The sequence below is a fragment of the Monodon monoceros genome, unplaced genomic scaffold, assembly GCF_005190385.1.
Source record: "Monodon monoceros isolate NGI ecotype Baffin Bay Population unplaced genomic scaffold, NGI_Narwhal_1 Super_Scaffold_2, whole genome shotgun sequence".
Lineage (NCBI taxonomy): Eukaryota > Metazoa > Chordata > Mammalia > Artiodactyla > Monodontidae > Monodon > Monodon monoceros.
This window is the reverse complement of record NW_021703776.1, coordinates 82,550,905-82,576,565: the sequence shown is the minus strand read 5'-3', so window position 1 is coordinate 82,576,565 and position 25,661 is coordinate 82,550,905. Positions and strand designations below refer to the sequence as shown.

Sequence of the window (25,661 nt, the reverse complement as noted above, 5' to 3'; positions counted from 1 at the left end):
CAAGAATTTTATTTAAGATTTTAAAAAATATTTATTTATTTATTTGGTTGTGCCGGGTCTGCTGTTGCGGCACGCGGGATCTTCGTTGCAGCATGTGGGATCTTCAGTTGTGGCATGTGGGCTCTTAGTTGCAGCATGAGGGACCTAGTTCCCTGACCAGGGATCGAACCCGGGCCCCTTGCATTGGCAGTGTGGAGTCTTAACCACTGGACCACCAGGGAAGTCCCTTTATTTGAGATCCTCAGTAGATTTTTAAAGCTAACTGAAAAAAATGAATATGCAGAACAAGTAAGGGAGGACACCTGGTTTAGTCTTTCTTCTTTTTTAAAATAAGTTTCATTATCAGCAGACTTCACTAACTTCACATCTCTCTATATTTACATTTTCAACAGTGATGCTTGCTAATCAGAAATAAGGACATTTCAAGTCTTCAAAGTGATTAATACCTTTTACTTCAAGTTTCGTTAGTTTTTCCAAGCACCTTATAAAATTAAAACTGCTCCAAAAGGCAACTATGTAGAGAGAAGTGTAAATTCACAGAGCCATCCCAAGTCTTTACAGTGATGGAGTGATGAATGGGAAAGGCTATAAATCAGAGAATATCAAACCTCTTTTGGGGGATAGGTTTGACTATTACACAAATGTTTTTAGACTTTATAGCATAAGAAGTAGAATAACAAAAATGAGGTGGTTGATTCAGAATGGAAAAGCAATAGGAAACTCAGGCCAGAGGAACCCTCACCCTCTGCTTTTGCTCTTCTGTGCGGACATCGCTCCGAACGTTTGCCCATGGGATATCTTCAGGCCACCAGATGGGCTTGCAGCTTTCTTTACCCCAGCCTGGTTTTCCCCGACCTGTGGAGTACTTCAGCATCTCTGGAATAAACGCCCGAAGCTGGGCCTGGAAAACAAGAGTGTGGTCATCAGTAGTCATGAAAGACGTCTGGGATGTGTTTGTGCCTCCCAACAAATTCTAAGATTATAAAAGAGAGCCTTCCTGGAGGGTTATGGAGAGCCCCAAAATGTGACTGTGAGAACCGTCTGTTTCTCATAGGTCACTATAGCTCCATGGGTGATGGAGAATTATACATATGTCGGTAAAGTACATCTTAAGCTGTATTTCATACACTTGCTCCTATAAGATCAAGAATATCTGCCCCCATGTTTGATTTCCGCCCCCTAAGGTACTATTGATGCTATAGCTTATTTCCCTTCTAGAACGTCCATGCATTTATGGTGTCAAGGTCAACATGCCTTCAACATGTTGTTCTGGAGGTAGTAATCAGAACAATTAGATGAGAGAAACAAGAGGTGACGAACAGATAAAATCACCACTGTTTGTAAATGGTATGACTGTGTATCTGGAAATCCCCAGAGAATAAAATGAAAAAACTACTATAAACAATGAGAGTTTGGTAACATGATTGGTCACAAAATATATGAAAATAAATGGGCTTTACTTAATAAAAAGGGAAAATAACCCTAAAACTCTTCTAAAAAGTTTCTAGTAAGATAGTCCAATGTCTATGAGTCTGACATATAGATATACGTAATGAAGCATGTGTTGATCTTAATGAATTTCATTCAAATTTATTTTACAAATCAAATCCAGACCAGACAGATGTTAAACCACAGAAACAACTACCTTTCTTTATCTCCTGGCATGGTAACCACGCTGTGTGTGTATACTGGGGGAGAAGGGGAGCCTACTTTGTGAATATTCTCAATTTCTGACAATGATTTTTGGCAAGAGAAGCAGTTTATCAAGTTATAGTCTTCCTCCTCAGACCTACTGCTTTCCTTTGAACCTGGTGGTCTACAGTATACCAGAGATAAGCAGCATCCTTCATCTAAGAACACACTCATAGTGCCTCTTAAGACCAAAAGGAGAGGACAATTTTAGCATGAGTCACACGCAAGGACACGGGCTTGTAGCCGTAAAATAGAGAAAGAAAAAAAATAGAAATGGCAATACTTAAGTATTAATGAGATAATGAGTACAGCAAAACTTGTATTAAAGAGCCTATTTAAATATCAAGTGTTCTCATTTAAATACTATTTTACCAGAAGATGACAGAAATTAGTACATAACAGGGAAGCATGAAACCAAATCAGTAATGTTTACCTAATAAAGATAGTTCTTGCTGACTGTACTTACATCGTTAATTCTTGCCCCAAGCCTGCCATTTCACCTCCTTCTAAGTACCCCCCATCTCCCAGACAGTCCCCTGCCTGCAGGATAGGGTATTATACACTCCGTTATATATTTGGCTCTGTGGCATCAAGCAGCAGGCTAACAGAAATGCATCCATTTGCAAACCCAGGCTATCAGCTGGCTCATGAGGTCACTTCTTCAGTTATTTTAAGAAAGTGCATCTCAAAGTCATTTTTCCCTTTATCCTGGCTTCCTGGGAGTGTCTTTTTCTAGCCTCAGTTATATAGAGAAGGAAAAGGCTTAGTCCTCACACACAATATTTATATTTCTTCATATAAAGAAATAATAGCTTTCTCAGATGCATAAACAAAATAAACTCATACCGCAGACTTTTATAAGTCTTCCTCTTTCTTTTAATCCCATTACCACTCTCCAAAAGGAGAGTTCTTTATATCCACGCCCAGCAGAGTGAGGAGATAATGAAATAAGAAGGCCAAATAACTCTAAACTAACAAAAAATGAAAGTTTTTAAAAGATGTTTTATGTGCTAGAATTTCTGGATGGGAAATGTTTCAAAGCCCCAGAAAGAAGACAGTAGAGGCTAATATGAGAGGCAGGAGAAACGGAAGCAGCACAAAGGAAAGGTTACTTCCACAGGCAAAAAACCTCATTAAGTTAAAAAAATGGGCCCAGAGTGAAATTAATAAGTTCTAATTCAGAGTCAGATCTTAGCTTTTTAAAGTACTAACTATCAACTGTACAAAATTTGCCCCTACATCAAACAAGAGGCAAAAAGCACTTTCTACTACAAAAGTTAACTTTTCAAGACTGCACAGTTTAGAGATGAAGGACAATCTTTGCTTTTAAGTGCAAAGATAATGTGACTTCACTGAAAGAAGCAATTTTCCACCAGACTATTTTCATACTGTCCCAAATAACTAGTGCTAATAAAGGGATATTAATAAGGGTAAATGAGCTGTCCAGTATAGAAAGAGTTAAATGATTCCTTTCCAGAATTCAGCACTGTGCTCTCATTACCAGTTGGATTAATTACTGGTCCTGGAGAGTTTTGGAAACCCAAGCTACTCAATGCGCTTGTTAAGGAAGGTTTGTCTTTAATCCGCAGGGGAGACAATCAACAGGATCAGCAAAGGTAAAGCCTATCCTCTCCGGCTATCCTTTAATTGGGCTGCAACAAGCTTTCCCAGCCTCTCATTCTAATTTAGGGCTCTAGATGGGCTTCAACTGCCTGGCGTGGTCAGTAAGCCCACCTCAAACCAGCAGAGAGTAGAAAATACCACTCCTTCCAGGGCACATTCAGCAAAGAAAAAAGATATTAAATTCATGCCAGTGGCAACCAATAGTAAAGATTATGTGGAAATCACAGATGGTTTAAAAAAAAGATTTTCTAAAACTGAAAGTTTTAATCTGGCCAAAATGAAACAATATTTCTTACTATGCTAGAAATTTTCCACTTGTAAATTTTGTTACTTTGCTGTCCAACAATGCTTTATCCTTATATATTCCCAAGTACCCTTCTCCTCCCATTTCCTCTCTCTTTGCTCTGCATGTACCCGAGATGAGGAATTTTGAGGCTCCAGATGTCCATTTAGGTTCAGTAACCAAGAAACGGCCTTTCAAAGCAAAATGTTTGCCAACTCCATATCTACTGAAGAGATCAGAGAATATGTAACAGATTTAAAGAGAAGGTAGCTAAAATCAAACCACATTGAAAGGTGATGTTTTCTATACCCTACAGGAAAACAGCAATGTAGCAGGGAAGGAAAAGTGAAGAATTTTCGGACTGTGGCTTCATAACTGTAATTTAAAATTATGAACTTCCAGGTTGACAGTCCCAATCATACTCAAATGGATATTTAAAGGGCATTAGAAAATAAAAGCAAAATGATTTTTTTGCTCACTTTTGGTAATTATTTGTACCACTGACCTCTGTTCATAGAGATAATGAAAGTGGCTTTCCTTACTAGAAACACCAATCCTATATCCCCATGTTCGGTAGTAGTGCTAGCAGAAACACTGGTTTCTCTTAATCGCATTTTCCCATAAAACACATTCCCATAGAAACATGGGAAGAACAAGTTTGGAAGGAAAGATAAAATTAGAGAATTCAAGAGACAGCCAATGAAGACACTCCTCTCTCAAGCCAACACTTCTGCTTCTCTATCTCCATACCCCATCTACCCATTACACTGTCTCCCTCCCGTTAATCAAAATGCTCTTAAAATTTCCACCTTCTCTTTGAAGGAGTCTCAGATTAGTCAGTTTCTGCTACTTATCCTAGTTGTACTCTTCTGTATAAAAATTTAAATAACACAGATGAAGTCAAAGCTCTCTTTTGATCTACCCTTCCCCAATCTAGTCACCTGTCCAGAGGCATCAATTTGATGAACATCCTTTCGTACAGGCCAAATTCTATGTATTTACATAAATACATGCTGGAAAGGCAGTTTTATGTGATGAAAGAAGACACACGTATTCACATATTTTAGTATAACTTTTTCTACTCAACATTTTGCCACAGAGATCTTCTCACGGTAGTACAACTGGAATAATCTCATTTTTAAAGAAACAGTTGCTTAGTATCCACAGTACAGATTTTTCCGTTTTATTTAACCATTCTCCTATTGGTAAACTTTTAGGTTGTTTACAGTGCTTGTACATGCTTCTTTGAACACACCTGTGAGTATTTCTGTAGCAGAAAAGTGGAATTGCTGGTTAAAGTGTATATGCATTTTAACATTTTAATAGATACTGCCTAACTGTCCTCCTAAAAGACTTTGTCAATCCTATTCCCACCAATGGTACAGAACAATACCCATTATTTCAAAACCTCCCTTCACACGTTAAAAAAAAAAAAAAAGGCTTTAAATCTTTAATTTGTTTTCATGTTTTTCCTTCATTTTGCTTCCAAAAGGAAATGAGAGCATAGCTCTGTCACCTGTATATTGTCCACAGCCTCTAGGCTGGGGCAGGTCCTGACCCCTGCCTGCTGGCTGCCTCGAGGCCACAGGGCGCCTGGGGGTTCACGTGCAGCCCCAGGGGTCGCCTTCACATTTTTTAATTACCCTGCTTTCTTATTTTGGCTCATCGGATGTTAGGGAAATGATTTAATTTTCATTACTAGTGAGGCTGAGACTCTTTTTATGTTTACTGACTATTTTTCCTTTTTACAACTGTTCGTAATGCTTTGCTTATTTTTCTAATTTTCTTATTAATTTGAAAGAAATATTAATCTGTTCTAGATATTCTGTCATATAATATGCAACTACTTTTCCCTAATCTAGTTCTGTCCTGAATATGGAATTTATATGCGTGCTCCCTGCTCTTGGTATTCCTGAATATACCCCTCAATTATTTTACTCTCAAAATATGCTGCGTTCTATTATATTCCCTTAATCTCATCCTGCTTACCTAAAATTTACAAAATGTGGAATGGCATCATATACATCAACATTTTTTGATCATTTCTGACAGTAAGAAAAGCCTACTCTGCACATAGATTCTGACACAACAGTAGGAGAAACAGCTGGGAACTGTGATCTACAACAGTGGTTCTCAAAGTTGGCTGCACACTGGAATTGCCCGGGGAGTTTAAACACTGCAGAAGCCTATATCTCATCCCCAAAGATTCTGACTTAATTGGTCTGGAGTGTGGCCTGGGCACTAGGATTTTAAGTTCCCCAGGTGGTTCTACTGCGCAGCCAGTTTAAGGACCACTGAACTAATTTAAATACTTTTTATCCAGCCCTTCTTCTTTAAAAAAAATTTTTTTAATTGTAGTAAAATATACATAACATGAAATTTACCCTTTTACAATGTACAATTCAGTGGCACTAAGTACATTCACAATGTTGTACAACCATCAACACTATTTCCAGAATGAATTCATCATCAAACAAAAACTCTGTACCTATTAAACAATAATTCCCCATTTCTACTTCCCCCAACCGCTGGTAACATCTATTCTACTTTGTCTTTATGAATTTGCTCATTCTAGATACCTCATGTAAGTGGAATCACAAAATATTTGTCCCTTGTGTTTGGTATATTTCACTTAGCATAATTTTCTACTCTTTAGGTAGAAGAGGCCAGATCTATGCTTTTTCAAAACAAAACAATACTCAAAAAACCTAAACTGATAACTGATGAATGTTTTCTAAGTAAAACATGTCAATCCCTGTGAATAATTTCTTTCAAAGAAACAGTCGCTGTGTTGAGTGCTTCTGAAGGTTTCCCCTGAAAACTTGTAAAGAATTTCTATCCTGTTGCATCATCACTCCAAGGGAATATTAAAGCAACGAAGATTGCCCCAGTGAGAGTAACAGGAGGGCAATAAGTTCAAGGGAGGAGAGGAAAGGGAGAGGGGGAAAAGGAGTGGATTTTAACCAGTAATACCGGACTGGTCTTTCCAGAGATATTTTTTCTATAATTATATTCTTTGCCTGGATCTCTTCTAACACAAAGTCCAAAAAGATTAACAACCTCCCAAGAACAAGAGACTCCCATAGGACTCAAATGTGGTAAAGAACATAACTGATTTTCCACTAGCAAAATCATAATTATTGCTTAAAGACTCTATAAGAAACAATTCAAGTCCTTTAACTCAAAATGTAGTCTGTCGTAGAGAATGGACTTGAGGACATGGGGAGGGGGAAGGGTAAGCTGGGACGAAGTGAGAGAGCGGCATGGACTTATATACACTACCACATGTAAAACAGATAGCTAGTGGGAAGCAGTCGCATGGCACAGGGAGATCAGCTCAGTGCTCTGTAACCACCTAGAGGGGTGGGATAGGGAGGGTGGGAGGGAGACGCAAGAGGGAGGAGATATGGGGATATATGTATATGTACAGCTGATTCACTTTGTTATAAAGCAGAAACTAACACACCATTGTAAAGCAATTATACTCCAATAGAGAGGTTAAAAAAAAAACAAAAAAGTGTAGTCTGTGAGTCGGCAGCATTGGCATCACCTAGAAGTTAGAAGGCAGAATCTCAGGTCCCACTCCAGTCCTACTGATTCACAATCTGCATTTAAACAAACAAGACTCTCAGGTGATTCCTATGCATATTGAAGTTTGAGAAGCACAATTTAGCCCATCCTCTGGTCTCTGGTCTGAAGTATCCAAGAAAATTTTGCTGACCTGGCTTTCAAAATCTCTGAAAAAGATGACTTCATTATTTCATTGTAAATGCGATTGCAGAATCTATACCATATTAATGATTTCTTCTCCTAAGCCTTTTCTCAACCTCCTTCAATTCTTACACAAAAGAGGCAGACAGAAATGGGATAAGTTCTAGCCACTAGCCACTATTCTTAAAGGTGCCTAGAAATTCAAGTTTTCATTTTTTCACTAAAAATACTGCAGAGCTATGTGTTTTTTACCACATACACCAAAAAAGACTTTCTCAGAATCAAGATATATTTATAATAGTAAAAACAGAAGCTTTTCAGGTAAACATTTTATTTACTCGTATAGAATTACACTTTTATCAAAACCAAAAACCAACAAGCAAAACACAACAAAAACCACAACTACAGAGCTGCTTCCTGAAAGAATCAGGACATTCAGCTCACACAGAATTTAAGATACTATGTTATATGTAACTTCAACCTGTTGCAAAAGACAATTTTGACAGTTGCTGGAGCAAGTCAAGAAATTCTTTTACAACAGTAACTGTCCGGTGTAGATTACCAGAGATACTCAGTCTGAGCGATGATGGCAGTATAGTTTCATTGAAAAAAAGAGGGAGAGAGAGTAATGGGGGCAGGAGGAGAGAGAGAGGCAGAAGAAAGCACTGCCAATATGGACTCCACCCTAAGTTCTATTTGTTTGTCACTAGCTTGCTTCATAGGTTGCTTCCTCTCTTTGTGCCTCAGTTTTTTAATACATTATGACCTGTATTGGCCACTTCACTGCTGAGCAAAAAAAAAAAAAAAAAAAAAAAATCTAGGTTCATTAACTTTCTCTAAGTGAAAAATGGGTGAGAAATGGTATGTTCAGATTATTCAAAAGTTAATATAGGTAACGTATATAACTAGTATTAATAATTAGTAATAATACCTTTGTGTGATTCCTTAGTTTTCAAAGTACTTTCCAATATAACATCTCATTTTTTCTTCCTCCAACTCCATAAGGTAGGAAGGCAGGTATTATTCTCACTTTCATAAGATGAAACTGAGAACCAAGGCTACTATGTAGTAGAACAGGGATTTAAAGACTAGATCTTCCAGCTAACTTCCTAATTTGTAAAGAATTAAAATAATGGGACACATAACTTTAGAACAATATTGAATATAATTTATTCTCTTTGGATGATTCACAACTCATCTTAGGACTGTATATGGTATTATACTTGTAAATTAAGGTCATCAATAGAAACATTAGCTATCTCCATAGCATTCAGTGCAGGTAAGATGATTAACAGAGCCGTCTGGTTAACCCAAAGTCCATCTCTATTCCAGGGCACTTTTATAATTCTGGAATTTTATCACTTCAAGGAAGTCATGAATTATCCATATGGTTTCAACTCTAGAATTGGTGTCCACTTAAACTTACGTTGTCCTTTATGGCTACAGACCATATCTGAGCTCTTCTTCCTTGACTATAATAGAAATTACACACACACACACACACACACACACACACTCTCTCTCTCTCTCTCTCACATTGGAGAGCAAGGTTTAAATGAGATACTCCTGTAAAGAACTTAGTGTTGTGCCTTCCAATACACAGTAGCTACAGAAGAGAAAAATAAGAGAGAGAGAGAAAAGAGTTGACATCTTCACTGGAACATTAAAAAATCATTGGACAAAACAAAGCATTGGACAAAAAGCAAAACAAAAGTTTTGCTTTTTGGAACTTTCTGCAATATTTTCCCCCCAATATTTTTAATCCGAGGCTAGTTGAATCCACAGATGCAGAGCCCACGGATACGGAGGGCCAGCTGCATTTAGAATACAGATATTATCTGGTGCCAGGCAGCTGTACTGGACAGCAGTGAAGAACAGAACTAAGCCCTTACTCTCAATTCTAGCTGAAGAGACAGACCACACAGAAGTATAAATGTTAATAAGATAATTTCAGGTAGTGGTAAGTGTTACAAAGACAATAAAATAGGGGATGTATTAGGCTGTAACTTGGTGGTGAGGAGAAAGCTTCATTAGATGGGATAATCAAGAAAGGCTTGTCTCAGGAGGTGATATCTGAGTTAGACTTTGAATAAGATAAGGTCAATCATGCAATGAGTTGGGAAAACAATGTTTCAGGCAGAGGAAATAGAAAAAGTAAAAGAAAGAGCTTGGAGTGTTTGACAGGAAGAAAGAGGGTGAGTGTGGCCAGAGCACAGTGACTGAGGGGAAGAATGAGAAATGAGGTTGAAAGAGGCCAGGTTAATATAGGGTCTCAGAGGCCATGGCAGAGTCTAATTTGATTCTAGGAATAGTGGAAAGCCATTAAAGGGCTTAAACAAGAGGGTGATATTACCTGATTTAAGTTTTTAAAAAAATCTCTGGTGGCTCTGTAGAGCGTGGACTGCAGTAGAAAGGAGATCAATAGAACTGATCATGTAAACAGTCCATGCATGAGATGCTAAAGGCTTGGGCAAGGGTGGTGATGGGAACTGAGAAGAATGGTCAGATTCAGAATACATTTCAGACATGAAATGACATGACTTGCTAATGAATTAGGTGAGGTTTGTGGGGGAGTGAGGGCAAAACCAAGGATACTCCTATGCTGGGACTTGAGCAACCAGATGGACCGTGGTGCCATCAGCTGATATGAGGAATACTAGGGGAGGAACACATTTGAAGTGGAGAGTGGGGGCAGTCAAAGGTTCTGTTTCAGGCATGTTAGGTACTGGAGATCTAACAGTGGTATAAGCCGGGGTACAGATAGCATACGGATGGGATATAAAGCTCACAGGACAGGATGAGATTACTTGGAGAAAAACTACAGATAGAGCCCTGGGACTTGCCAATATTGATCAGGTGAGAAGAGGAAGAGGAGCCAGCACAGAGCTGAGAGGGAGTGCCCGGTGAGGCAGGAGGGTATTCAGGAGAGGGTGGGGTACAGAAACCAAGAGAAGAAAGTATTTTTAGAAGGAAGGAGTAATCAACTATGTTAAATGCTGCTGGAAGTCTGAACAAGATAAGGAAAGAAAACTCACAACTGAATTTAAAGCTAGAAGTATTAATAAAGAAATAAGGTAGAAAGATGTTATAAAAAAGGCATTTGATCTCGATCAAGCTATCACTTTTAAAGCTAAAAAACTTATAAGGGACAGTCTCAGCAAAATCCCTGAGGTATGTTGATTCATCAGGCTGAGTATATTTTGACTTCCCCTCTCAAAGGGAGAGGAGGAAAGCAATGACTCAGGAGGGTGTCCTTCTGAGTTTTCCATTCTTATTCCCTGGAGCAGTGAGCCTTCCTTGGCAATAGTGTGGTGGTATTCAGAAGTTATATGGAAAGAGGAGCAGCTCAGCCCAAAAGAGACTGAAAGTTTACTTGTCCCCCTGATTGTGATTCATCAAAGTCCTGACAGTCTCCTGTCCAAACCAACTCCAGCTAAAAGTTTCTTTATCTAACCCAAGGGCCCAAGTGAAAGGAAAAAACTGCCAATAGAAGTAGAAGACCACATCCACGCCCTTGGCTGGAGCATTCTCCTGGCACTACATTTTCTTTCCCAAGGCTGCTACTGTTTCACTATCCGACTCCAGCCTGTGTCTCACTCTGGTGGTATATCACTGAGGACAAAACTAAAAAAAGTGATCTGAGGCCCGCCCACACCTGTGCCACCTCACTCCCTGCCCCTTACCTGAGTCATTTTGTCCACAGAGACTGGAATTCCATCGATGGTGAGAGGCGGCAGCTCTGAGTTAACCTCCTGTGGCGCAGGGGCGTGCTCTGCCAGGGCAGACTCCAGGTCTTCCAGGATCATGCTCTTGTACTTACGGACCTGCAGGGAATTAAGGGCAGAAGTAAACAAGATGCCCAACAACCAGGGAGGGTTGGTGCCAAGCAACCAGAGAGTGGGTGGGGCGGGCCTCCCTCAGCCATTGCAGAGCCCTAAGAACAAACATGTCCACAGCTAGCAGATAAAAATACCCGCTGGCCCCAAAGACATCACATTGTACAGAATTAAATGAAAAGATGATGAAATTACAGGTAACAATTGTAGAAAGAAGCCAGAGGAAAAATCTTTTACAGAAATACCGCTCCTCAGTTAAAATCACCTTTTCTCCGTAAATGCTGGCCCCAACACCTGTTCCAGATCTAACAGGAATGGCATTCATTATTCTGCATTTCCCAGGCCATTTGATAAAACCTAGCTGTGGCAGTTAATTACCAAAATCATTTTCAAGATCACTGAGGACTTATGTCCCTGAAACTCTAAGAAACTTATTTGAAACTTTCCTATGCCGTTACTTTCCTACAAAGCTAGACTGCCAAGCAAACAGGAGATTCAAGTGTACAAGAGGCTCCACTGAAAGGCATCAGAGAAAAAAACTAGCTGGGTGTCATAGGTGTCACTATCAGTAAGGCCCAGGGCCAGAGAGAGCACCACAGGTCAAGTCCTCCTCCTTTCTGGTACTCCCTGGTGACAGAGGTGAACTTCAAACCCATGATGCGTCTGTGTAACTCTGACAAGCCCAGGTCTGAAGCAGATGCTGTTACTCTGACTCCATTCCTTCCACTGCCAGTGAAAGGTCTCTCAAAACCCAGAACTTAACAGCAGCACATTGCACAGGTACACATTCTTCTATCATGAGCAGAAATGGCAGAGAGACACTGGATCCTACCACCACCAATAATGGGTTTATTCACTTACAAGAATACACAAGGGGGATGAGGATACCTTTGGGGATAACAAAGAAGCCATGGAATTATAGAAATGTGACAAGATGGGATAGAAAATTAACTTGCTTTCAGGGCTCAGGCCATTATCTTAGAAAACAAGGGTAAGAGAAAATGAGGTTTACCCAGAAGTTATGACAATGTTTGAGTCCTGGGTTTTCTGCTAAGTGGACTGAACTCCAATCACCACACGCTTCCTTATAAATATCTCACTATGAAGATTAAAAGAGAAAGATTCCCATACTCAACCTCAAGCATATGGAAAAGTAAAAATTATTGTTGGCTACGATGTACAACTTTTACAGAGTTTTCCAAATAGATCAACAATAAAAGTGATGAAAGAAAAATAGTGCAAACATGTAGAATCATTATTATCTCTAGAGATTCAGTTTTATCCTGGTTTCCAATAAAAGAGAAAGTTTCAAAAATTACTGCTGATATATTTATTGTAACTAAACAGCTGTGTTGCCATGGCATCTTTAAGGATACATATTTTCTGATTTCTAGGTTTCTATATCCTAAGTCGAGTTTTTACACTACCAACTCACAGAAAAACCGAGTAAGCCTAGTCTATGGTCTTTGAGCTTTAATGTATCAGGTTAAATCACTATATTAGTATGTACTCCCATAGTAGGAGGGAATGAAAATAATATAAGGGTAAATTTCATTGTGCAGAAACACCTGGCATTCAAAAACAAAAAATCATTAGATTATTACTATTATTACATTATTAGCTAGTTTGAAACAATTTCAGCCATTTGTATGGGTCAGCAGAATTCTAGGAATTCAGATCCAGGCATTTTGCTAAACTTACCCGTGCTATATAATTCCTTTAAGAAATCTTGATTAAAAAAAAAAAAAAAGAAGCTGGTAAAGCATCCCTCAGAGTAATTTACAACTTCAGGTGAACACAGTATTTCTAAGTCTGCTTAGTAAAGTTAACTAACTTGCCCAGAATTAAAAAGCTAGGGCTTCAATTCTACCTGATCTATCAATCCTGAGATGAACCCCACCACCACCACATTTATCATTCCTCTGAAATTGGAATACATGTTAAAATTGCTGTAGACCAGGTGTTATGGGGCATAGCAGTCACTGACTGCACATATGTGAACATGGCTGTTATCCCTGGAGGCATGACTGTAATCCCTGGCCTTTAAAATCAACAAACCATTTAGCACCATTTCAGAAAGGAATGTGAGTCTTGGCTGTTGTCTGATAACTTCCCCAGTGATCCTCTGGTAAGACCAAAAAGCACCAGCATCAAACTTGTTGCAGCTTGGAAAAAGTCTCAGAGACAACAGTAGAGCTCTTTTTAAAGAAATGAAGCACCACCCATGCTCTTGATGGCACAGGGGACAATATTACATGAAACCACACATACAATGATGACTCTGAAACAAGAAGTAATCCAGAAGAATTGGACTGTGTGAAAAAGTTTTAGGAATAGCTAAAAAAAAATTTAGAAATAGGAAATTTATTTCACTTACATTTTCCTTTTTATGTATTTACAAAAGCAGTATGATTAAAATCTGTATCTAAGTAAGCCTGAAAGAACTCTTTCAATAAGTATAAAATAAAAATTCTAAGTGATAATAAGCATTGTGTCAGAGTTTGTCATTTTTTCTTTTTTTGGTGCTACATAAATAATGGTGCATCTTATAACTGATGGTATCAGAGATATGATGAAATACAGGTTTGTTTGTTTTCCAACTTCCACCTTCTATTCCAAAAACCACAGCTAAAGCCTTTGTCACTTCACACCAATATGTCGCTGTCAACTAACTTGTTTCACAATTAAAGTTAAAAACCACTTAAAAACAAAATCAGCTGGTCTGCCTACCAATCTCTCCTCCCCCAATTCATCCTCTATACTGCTGCCATTTAAAATTTCTGAAACACTGATAAATTATAATCAAATACCATTTACTGAACACTTGCTATGTGTCATGCACTGCATACATTATTCAATTAATTCTCACATAATTCTATAAAGAAACTACCATTATACCCGTTTTGCAGATAAGAAAATTCAGGCTTAAGTAACTTCCCCAAATTATATAGCTAGTATATAGGAATACAGCAGAAAATCAAACTAATTTTTACGTAGCTTCAAAGCCTATATGTTCAGCCACTTCACTATCATTTATCTTTTTTCTCAAAAATACTCCTACAGTTCCCCACTTCTTATAGGATGAAGTCCAAACTTCTCAGTCTTGCATTTCAACTGTTCTGATCATTCCCTACTTTCCCAATACTCTCCACCAGGGCCACCACGTACAGCTGTGCATGCCCAGCTCTGAGAACTACGTGAACAGCATCCTCCTGAGTTCCCAGCGCAAAACCCAGAGTCCTACTGGGCAGCTTTGCTCACCATCCTCCCTCTTTAGCTGGCCATCCTCCTCACTAACTTCTGCATCTAGCAAGTTCTTTTGTCTCTGGGTCTTTAATTCTGCTTCCTATCCAAATATTATCCACCTTTCAAGGCCCAACTCAACTTCCACTTTCTCTGAGAAAACTTCCCAAGTGTTCTTGCCATAATTATCTTACTCCTTTAAACTTCTACAGATTCAAATAATCATGTGTCACTTACATGTTATTTCCAGGCTACACTGTACACAACTAGTGTTATGAAATCACTGAGCACAGGAACCAGGCCTTTTGTTTATTTTTAAAATATATATTATGAAACATTTCACATATTCAGACATGTACAGATAATACATTAACAAACATCCTCATAATTAACAGAGATGAGAGCGTTTAGGGTGTTTACAGGAGCCATTAGAGTTCTGGGCACAGAACACGCTTGTTGAGGATTTAGGAATTGGCTGCTACAACCGTAAGGTCAATGGGCCTTTAGTGAGGTTGCAAAAACAGTCCCAGACAAGATATAATTATTTTGCATACTCCAAGCTTTTCTGGATAAAAGAGTAATCTTCAGGAAGGTCTCAAAAAAGATTTTTAATATTTTTTTACCTATGAGCCCCTCTGAGATTAAAAATACATTGTCATCTGAGGTATATAACAAAGAGATGCTCAAGTGCAAAGCTGCCTTCAGACCTGTGATCCTGAAGCATGCCTGGCACACAGCCAGGCCACACGCTGTGGCCCATGAAATCTGTTGGCTTCATTCTGTTCTCTCTTCAGTCCCAATGTCAGCCTCTTCCCTCTCCTGCCTCAGTCCAGATCTCAAGTTTTCCCCTTGCCCCCTGGATCCCTACTTTGAACCTTGAAACCTCAAAGGAGTTAGATGGATGGAATCCTTATCTCGTACTTTGTATTAACAGTGTTAGTTATTTGTTGAATAAGTTAATAAACAAACAATAGGGCTTTTCCTTTACTACTTTTTAAATATGCTTCCACATTTCATGTAACTTGAAGCCATTTTTTAAAAACCTATCTAAATAAGTGAATGACTTAAAACAAGAAATCATGAGAGTATTGGAAAGGTGGAATTAAACAAAGGCAGAAGGATGACTTCAAAGAAGCTGGTGATAACCCCAGAGCTACCTCTTGCTTCTGTGACTGTGACTAATATCTGTACCTTAGAACTGGTTAGTCATACCCAGAGCAACCCCATCTAAATGCTATGGATTATTGACTCTGAGGAAAGAGCTCCACCTTCAGAAACTCCCATGGTTCTTCTGAAAAAAGATGGAAATTCTCTCTGTCCCTCAATAAAATTTTTCTAGGCCTATTCTACAAAGCTCATAAAAGTATGTGATAAGGCAGTAAGCCACCAAGACAATGTCCTTAGGGCACAGCAACTTTAAAATCTACCATTTGCCAATGCCTTTCATGCCAGTTCTCTGTAAACATTACATATAGGGGAATGATAATAAACTTTAATTAATTTCTACTGCTCCCCAGTGAGGTTGGTATTATCCTTATTTCACACATGAGGACACTGAGCCACATATAGGAAAAATCAATGTGGGAAACCACTCAAGAAATCAAAGCCTAAACAGAGTTTTCACAAAAGGGAAGTTTTTAGCTACATATGCCCACTCTAGTTAACATCAACCCATGGGCAGGATTGAATTAGCCTGTCTAAATGTTGATAACTCTGTGTTTTACTATGGGAGCCACACCTTCATTCACTAAGAATTATACTCAAAAAGACCAAAACATTCAATGGAATTATTCTGGAGGTCTTTTAACTTGCTTTGTTTTAAAGAGCAGAGGCTTAAAAAGACAAAAGTTTTAAACTGCAGAGGACATTAGATCTGAAGGTAGTAGATCCCAAGCAGCTTAGAGAAATCTTAAGTTTCTAGGTTAAGGAACTCTCATTCTCCATCATAGTCAAAGGCCCTTTCTGAGAGTTTGCCTAATTTTAAGTTATTTCACTACCCCCATGTTACATATATAGACATGGCATATGTAATCTCTGAACCAGTAGCTTCTCCATCCAAAAAATATTTATTATTCATTTGTATGCTAGGCACTGTGCTAAGGAAAGGGCTGGGGACAAAATGGTAAGCAAAGTTGTCAGTCACAGTGCCCCATTGTTGTATATATTCCAATCTAGTGGAGAAGACAAACACAAAAATAATCACAAAAATAAATGTGTAATTACAAACTGGGACAAGTACTATAAAAGATGACACAATCTAACTTAATAGATCTTTACTTCTCAAGATCTCAATTTTGATCCAATGCAGGATCAGAATTTAGAAACCAAATCTGCATTCTGAATTTCTGAGTGCTGCCAAACGTTTAGGATGCTTCATTCATTCAACAAATATCATTGAGGAACTGTTCATGGCAGGCACAGTGCTTGCACTGGGAGCACAATGGAGAATAAAGTAGATCCAGTCCCTGCCACCTTAAGAGCTCACAATCTAGCTGGGGACAGACATTAATCAAATAATCACACAAATCGGTAAATAATAAAGCATCTATAATAAGTGCTCAGAGGCGCTGTGAGAGTCTTGGATAGAACAAGGGGCTTTAATCTGCACAGGGAGGTCAGAAAGACTTCACAGAGGAAGTGTCAACTGAGATGAGTTCTTAAATATGAGTCAAAGTTTAATAAGGTGAAGAAGGAGGTAAGAGAGGGCAAATCAGAGGGAAGAGCATACACAACAGCTTTGTGGAGGGATGAAGCAAGGGAGTGAACAAAGACTGTGGTTGGAGTAGAGAGAGAAGCTGGGGAATGGGGCAAGATGAGGCTAGAGACAGGTGGGAGTCAAGCAGAGGGCTCCTGCCACCGAAAAGGGAACTGGATGGACACCAAGATTGGTAGCTCGGGTCGTGGCAATGGAAACAGAGAAAGTGGGCCAATTTCAGAGATATTTAGGAAGTGAATGGAGAACAAAGTAATAGATGGGGTGTGGGGTGGAGAAGAGGAGAGGGAGGTGCCAAAATGGCTCTAGGTTTCTGCCTTGAGTAACTGGATGAGGAGGACAGATATTGTAAACAGACATTAATTTCTTTGGTTGGGGAGGAGAAGACTTTAGTTTTGCTGAACTTGAGATGCTATTAAAATATCCAGGAGGAGATTTTTCTCTTTCCTATTCTCTTTCAGTCAATCTTTTGAAAGTATTTTTGATAATGTCTGTTTTGTGTTATTTGCATCTTCAATATACACGGAAATGACTTTCTCCTTTAAAAACTACATACAAACATATGCACATATAGATGAAGTTTCTCTCTCTTACTTCCTACTCTCTTTCACCTCATCACTTACTCACCCCCAAGGTTCTCTGGCCTCTTCTCTTGGTTCTGCAGGTCTGACCAGGAGGAGTGAAAGGGAAAGCGACCTTTGCTGTTCAGTGGCACCAGAATAATGACCGTTATACTGCCTCTTTCCCTCCCCAGAAAGAAGCTAGCAGTAGCTATAGTGGGTGCTTGCTTATAGCAACCATACTGACCTTTCACAGAACTGGGAAGAACTGGAAGGTATATTTGTCCCCCTTTAGAGGAGTGGGGGAAAGACTAAGAAAATGAGATTAAATTTGAAACTCCATATTCAATATCCTAGACAAACCTATGGGAGATGTTGGGCCCTGGCTCTACTATTCAGAAATTGGGGAATCTTGGGAAAATCACTTAACCTCTCTGAGCTAGTATTCTCATCTGCAAAATAAATACCTACATCTCAGGGTTCCTGTCAGGACTACTGAGAATATAAATCTGCTCTACTATACAAATGTTAGTTACAACAATCCTCTGCACTCAGCAATCTCATAAACATGTAGAAAATGCAGATTTACTTTTAAAGTAGGATCAAATTCTGTATGGTTCTATTAACCTGTTTTCTTCACTTAATAATTCATTATCAGCATCTGAAAATATTAGAAAGATCTATGTCATCGTGCTTAATGGCAGTGTAGCAGCCCTATCTATGGATGAGCCATCGATTTATCTGACCAACCCCTTACCTTTGAACTTTTAGGTTATTCTCAATTTTTAAAAAAATACTATAAATAGTACAGTGACTGATATCTTTGCTCATTTAATCAATTATTTTCTTAGGAGAAAATTTCAAAAGGAAGCTGGATTAAAAAGTGTACACTGGGGGCACTTTTTATCCCAGTTGCCAAAATGCCCTCCAGAAAATTACACCAATTTACATTGCCTGTTTGATATGCCAACACTGCAAGTTATATATCTTTTTCCTGTTTGCCAACATGAGCCATGTAAAATGACTTTTTGTTTTAATTCCCATTTCTTTGAAAATTTCTGTGGTTGTTAAACATTTGTAGTTTCTCCTTTTATTTATGTTCTTTTGTCTTTGGGTATTTTAAAAAATATAATTTTTAAATGAAAAAATTTAAATATACAGAAAGGTGGAAAGAACAGTAAAATAAATGTCTGTACATCCACCACTTAGATTCAATAGTTGTACATTTTGGCATAATTACTTTATCTGCCATCTATACACACACACATTTTTTGGGCTAACCACTTAAAGTATAGACTTTGCAACACTTTTTAAAAATATATATATATATATTTATCTATCTATCTATCTATCTATCTATCTATCTATCTATTTATTTGCGCCAGATCTTAGTTGAGGCATGCGGGATCTAGTTCCCTGACCAGGGATTGAACCCGGGCCCCGTGCATTGGGAGCTCAGAGTTCTTTAACCACTGGACCATCAGGGAAGTCCCAATACTTCTTAATATTTCAACATGCATCTTGGAAAAATAAGGGCATTCTCATACACAACTACAATACAATTATCACAACCTGCAAAAATAACATACTTCCTTAATATCATCTTCTAATATCTAACCCATATTCAAACATATCTTTGGATCTTTTTATTCATTAATCTGTTCATATTTTTATTGATTTTTGAGAGCTCTTTATATACTAAGAATGTTAATCATTAGTTCACTCCTTTCTGTGTGACCCTGGACAAAATACTTAAGCTCTTAAACCTTCAATTTCTACATCTGTAAAGCACAGATAATAACAGATATATATATACATCATAGGGTTGCTGTAATGATTAAGTAAAAATCATAAAGTGCTTAGCAGAAACAGGCACATTGTAAACACTCAGTAAATTGTAGTTGTTCTTATTTTGAAATTTTTTTTTTCCAGTTTGTTGTTTTTGTTTTTGTTTACAGTGGCTTGCCATACATCCCAACTGTGGGCAAGGAGGTAATATGGGCAGAACACAGTATGGAGAAATAAATGAAACCCTGGAAAATGTAAGAGAAACCTCAACACCACCTATTAAAAGACCCAGTAGGGACTTCCCGGGTGGCACAGTGGTTAAGAATCCGCCTGCCAATGCAGGGGACACAGGTTCAATCCCTGGTCCGGGAAGATCCCACATGCCGCGGAGCAACTAAGCCTGGATGCCACAACTACTGAAGCCCGCACACCCTAGAGCCCATGCTCTGCAACAAGAGGAGCCACTGCAATGAGAAGCCTGCGCACCACAGCGAAGAGTAGCCCCTGCTCACCGCAACTAGAGAAAGCCTGCGCACAGCAACAAAGACGCAACGCAGCCAAATAAATAAATAGACAAAAGATTAAAAAAAAAAAAAATGGCCCAGTAAAGTTTTCAATCCCCCTTTGACAAATTTGTAAAATAACTGACAATCTTGAATCTGAAATCCATATTCCAAAGATGAATGGCCCTACTGAATTTTAATTTTCCAGAGTTCCCAGCAGCCTCCAGAAAGAAGAGCAAGAAGGAATATTAATGATGGCTTCAGGTAGGAGGACAAAATGCAAATACCAAAATTTTAATAATATTTAATGAGATAATACATGCAAAGTGCTTATAACATAACCTAGAACACAGCATTCAATAAATGTTAGACATTATTACAAAATCCAAATCATTTCTTTTACTGTTGTTAATATGAGATTATGTGGAATACACTGCATAATTGATTATGGTAAACATGAGCTCTGATTCTTTAATACCACTCTGTGTACTGGTATATATATAAGATTAAAGAATATGCTGTACTTTGAAAGTTTAACAGAAGTCACCCCAAATAATCAGGAGCGTAGTGTCCCTTTGAAGGATATGGTTTAATTACTTTTTCAGTTTTGTACATGTTTATTATCCTACTGAGGTTTAGATATATTTTTGTTATTTTATTTTCTTATTGAATTATCCACTTAGTTAGGATTTTTAATTTAAAAGAACAAAATTAATGCATATCATTTCCTTACAATGTTCAATCTATTCTTATCTGCAATTATAACTCTTATCTCACTTCTAAGACTGTATATTTTTCTTCATCCTTTTTCTCAATTAGCATGCTAGAAGTTTTTCTATTTCATTGGATTTTTCATAGTACCATTTCTTGAATGTAACAATTCTACTTCTGTTTACAAAATCATTAATTTCTTCCTCATGTTTACTTACTCTATTTCTTAGACTTATTTTCTTGTTCCCTTTCCAGCTTCTGGCTTTAGATGTAGTTTCTTTTCCTTCTTTCTTGTGTATAAAAAAAAAAATCAAGGCAATAAACATTCCTTTGAGCATCAGTGTAGATCATAATTTTTAAAGTTTTTTAAAAATTGTTTTTAAGTAGTCTGCAAATTAAGTTGTTTTTTCAAATTTCCATGTGGCTGAAAATTCCTGTCAATCTTTTTTATATTAAGTTCTAAATTTTCTATACTTTGGTCAAAAACATGGCCTGTGTAATTTTCTGCATTTTACAATTTATTAAGATTTTCTTTGGGGCCTAATAATAACATATGGTCAATTCTTATAACCCATTCATGTAATTTTTCAAATATGGTATATTCAAAAATACATTTGTAAGATATCAATGTTAATATATCTATTCTTTATATTAACCTTATTAATTCTAATATTCAGATCTCTATGTTCTTATTTATATTTTTCTTCCTTGATCTGACAAAGATAGCAAAGCCTCCTACTACCACTGTAGTTTCTTTTTATTTTTTTCTCCCATTTCTAACTTTTTGATCTACATTCTTTGCTTTAATGTTACTTGAGACATAAACTACTTATCAACACTAGAAGACCTATGGTTCTCAGTTAATACTCATCTGTCTTGAGAATCTGGCTTTGTCTGATATTAATGCTGTGATCCACGATTTATTTTTGTAGGGATTTGTCTGACATACCTTTGCCTGTTATTTTGCTTTTAAAATTTTAACACCTTTACTGAAATATAATTCATATACCATACATATTAGTTTCCTATGGTTGCCACAAAGTATCACAAACTTGGTGGCTTAAAACAACAGAAATTCGTTCTCTTAGTTTCACAGGCTCAAGCTGTTGGCAGGGCTGGTTGTTCTGGAGGCTCTAAGGGAGAATCCATTTTCTCATCTTGCCTAGCTGCCGTCTAGCACATATTCCTTTGCTCCTGACCCCTTCCCTGCATCCACCCTCTTGCTTCTGCCAACACATCTCCTACTTCTACATCAATCTCCCTTTGTCTCCCTCTTATATAAAGACACTCTGATTAGATTTAGGGCCTACCTGAACAATCCAGGGTAATGTCCCCATCTCAAAAATCTTTAACTTAACCACACCTGCAAAGTCCTTTTTGCCATATAGTAACACTCAAAGGTTCCAGGGATTTGGATCTGTATATCTTTGGTGGCCATTCATTAATCAGCCTACCACACACACCATACAATTCACCTGTTTAAAGTGTACAATTCACTCTTTTAAATATCTGTAGGGTCATGTAATAAGCATTATCATAATCTATTCCCCCTAAAAGAAACTCCATACCCACTAGCTGTCACTCTCCATTACTTCATCCCCCTTCTCCAACCTGGCAACCACTAACCTACTTTCTGTCTCTATAGCTTTGACCATTCTGGACACTGCACATAAATGAAATCATACAACATGTGGCCTTTTGTGAATGGATTATTTCACTTAGCACAATGTTTTCAAGGATCATCCATGCCGTAATATTTATCAGTACTTCATTCCTTTTTATTGCTGAGTAATATTACACTGTATAGATAATACAACTTCTTTTAATCCATTCACCAGCTGATGGACATTTGGGTTATTTCCAGTTTGTGGCTATTATGAATAATGCTGCTATAAACACTGTTATATATTTTTGTATGTAAGTTTTGCTGCAATGAACACCGTGTGTATAAGTTTTGTTTTCAGTTCTCTTGGGTAAACGTAGGAGTAGAATTGCTGGGTCATATGTAACTCTGCTTTTAACATTTTGAGAAATTGCCGAAGTTTTCCAAAGCAGCTACATCATTTTACATTCCCAACAGCAATGTATGGGGCTTCCAATTTCTCGACATCCCAACACTTATTATTGTCCATAATTTTTCCAACACTTATTATTGTCCATCTTTTTTATTATAGTCATCCTAGTAGGTGTGAAGTATTTCATCGTAGTTTTGATTTTCATTTCCCTAATGATTATTTATAAAGTGCTCATGTGCTTCCTGGCCATTTCTATATTTTCTTTGGAGAAATATCTATTCAGATTCTTTGCCATTTTAAATTGGGTTAATTGTTTTTGTTTTTGTTTTTGTTTTGGCGGCACTGCGCGGCTTGTGGGATCTTAGTTCCATGACCAGGAATCGAACCCATGCCTGCTGCAGTGGAAGCACGGAGTCCTAACCACTGAATCACCAGGGAATTCCAGGTTAATTGTCTTTTCATTGTTGAGGTATAAGAGTTCTTTATATATTCTGGATACAAATTCTGTATCAGATACATAATTTGCAAAAATTTCCTCCCATTCTGTGGATTGTATTTTCATTTTCTTGATGGTATAGTTTGCATCTACTTTGAACATTTGTGAGTCACTGTAAGTATGTCACATAAATTAAATAGAATTGGGTTCTGATTTGGGTTGTTGTTGTTCCAATCTAAAAGCAAATCTTTATTTTTAACAACAATATAAATATAGTATTTATATTTATGGTTTATAACAGAATTAATTGGTCTCACTTACATTCCTTTGTTCTATACTTTGTGTTTTTGTTTTTTTTTTAAATTCCTCCCCTTATTTTCTATCTTTTGTGTATAGACTTTCTTTCCTCTTTAGTGGTCTGGAAGACATATTTTGTCTCTAATTCTACTGGCATTTATTCTTTAGCCTATATTTATCAAGTGTCAGTCAACAGAAAAATATCTCCTGCTTTTTCTCAGTTTAGGCTATCATATGACCATTTTTTTCCTGTTTCATAGAGTCTGTAACTTTTTGTATTCTATGGAGGACTCCAACAGTTTTCTAACACTTTCTTTTGAATTTTTCAGTGAGTAATTTTCAGAGGTATTTTTCTGAGTCTTCCAGATGAGGCTTTTTCATAGATCACATTACTATTAGTAATAGTAATACTATCTAAAAATTTTAATACTGAAGAAGACATGCCCAGATTTCATGTTTGTCAACTACATGAGGGCTGCCTGTTAGGTACCATTTTGCACTAGAAGCCATCTACCATATTCCTGTAATGAATATGTAAGGAAAGGTCCTAATATGCATCCTATTCTGGGGCCTCGGGAATTTAAAGGAAAACTCAAAACAAAACTCAAAAATGTTAAGAAAGAACCACAACATCTGTGTGTGTGAAAAAAAATACACTAAAATCTCAACTGATTACTAATTCTGAACTCTTGAAATGTCTGTTCAATGTGGGAGATCTAATAAATGTTATTGTAAGCTAATAAATCTTATCCTAGTAAAAATAAAATGCAATTTAAATCTGGACAGATCATCATTCTACAAATGATTCAAAGTTATTTCAGCCAGAAAAGAGTAGTTCACATAGTATAAGTATGCAAGGGTAAAATACTATTTTTATAAAGTTAGCTATGGATAAATATATAATCAAAATATTCAACTATATTTCAAAATTGAAGCAGTGTTAAATCAATTCTTTGAAGAAACACAAGAGATTTAAAATATGCAACTCAGACTTCCCTGGTGTTGCAGTGGTTAAGAATCCGCCTGCCAGGGCTTCCCTGGTGGCGCAGTGGTTGAGAGTCTGCCTGTGGATGCAGGGGAAACGGGTTCGTGCCCCAGTCCAGGAAGATCCCAGGAAGATCCCACATGCCGCGGAGCAGCTGGGCCTGTGAGCCATGGCTGCTGAGCCTGCGCTCCTCAACGGGAGAGGCCACAACAGTGAGAGGCCCGTGTACCGCAAAAAAAAAAAAAAAAAAAAAAAGAATCCGCCTGCCAATGCAGGGGACATGGGTTCAATCCCTGGTCTGGGGAGATCCCACATGCTGCGGAGCAACTAAGCCCGTGAGCCACAACTCCTGAGCCCACATACCACAACTCCTGAAGCCCACGCACCTAGAGCCCGTGCTCCACAACAAGAGAAGCCACCGCAATGAGAAGCCCGCGCACCACAACGAAGAGTAACTCCCGCCCGCTGCAACTAGAGAAAGCTCGAGTGCAGCAACGAAGACCCAACGCAGCCAAAAAATTAATTATTTTTTTAAGTTAAAACAATAAAATAAAATATGCAACTCAGATATCAGTGATCAATAAAATGCTCCCAGGTTTGCCTCATGAAGTTCACATCTTGAGTAAACACCATTTGTTTCTGACATAATCAGTAATATTCTTACAAAATCTTGCATTGGTTTCTTAAAGAACACAACGTCATTTTTTCCATTGCATCTGATGAGGTAAAATACCTTGTTATGGAAAGTAGAAACAGAAATGATCCTTTTTATTTTGATCTGCATAAAGGAGTTTGAAAACCAGGCCCAACTCCAACCTCTGGATGAAGGGAAGATAGAATAACTATTGTGCTAGACTAAGGATCAAAAAAATATGAACAACAACCCACAGAAAACAAACGGTATCTGAGAACACAACTCAAGTTTTCTTACCACATTCTCCAAAGGTGCTGCACCGAACACTTTAAAGACTGGGTTGGGTTTGGAGGGTGAGATACAAAGGACAATAGCTTGCTGTCCTACTCGAGTAGTATATTCATCTAATGTGGCTCGAAGTTTCCTGAATCAGAGAATGAAAAGAAACAAAAACAGTTAAAGAAGATAGAAATTACAGCGATACAGACACAAGATTTACTTTGACTTGGGACAATTTATTCTGATTAGATATGTTTCTTTTACCTGAATTGTGAAAAGGGAGCGTGTGAGGTTTAATATCCTGTTCAGTAGAAATATGTACATACCTTTGTCCTGAAGACCCACGATTAGC

General features: G+C 37.8%; 1 protein-coding gene across 10 annotated transcripts in view; it reads right to left on the bottom strand.

Annotated features, from left to right (window-relative positions):
- The window catches only part of NRF1 (nuclear respiratory factor 1), a 139,344-nt gene that overhangs the window by 55,838 nt on the left and 57,845 nt on the right, over positions 1-25,661 (bottom strand). For all 10 annotated transcript variants that reach the window (XR_003795188.1, XR_003795191.1, XR_003795190.1 and 7 more), the window contains exons 4-6: positions 25,328-25,454; positions 10,993-11,133; positions 743-901 (exon numbers count right to left, since the gene is read on the bottom strand). Coding sequence is in view for 6 of the 10 variants with exons in the window: in XM_029233328.1 (XP_029089161.1) it covers positions 743-901; positions 10,993-11,133; positions 25,328-25,454 (427 nt within the window). In the remaining 4 variants the exon portion in view is untranslated. The remainder of the gene's footprint in view (positions 1-742; positions 902-10,992; positions 11,134-25,327; positions 25,455-25,661) is intronic.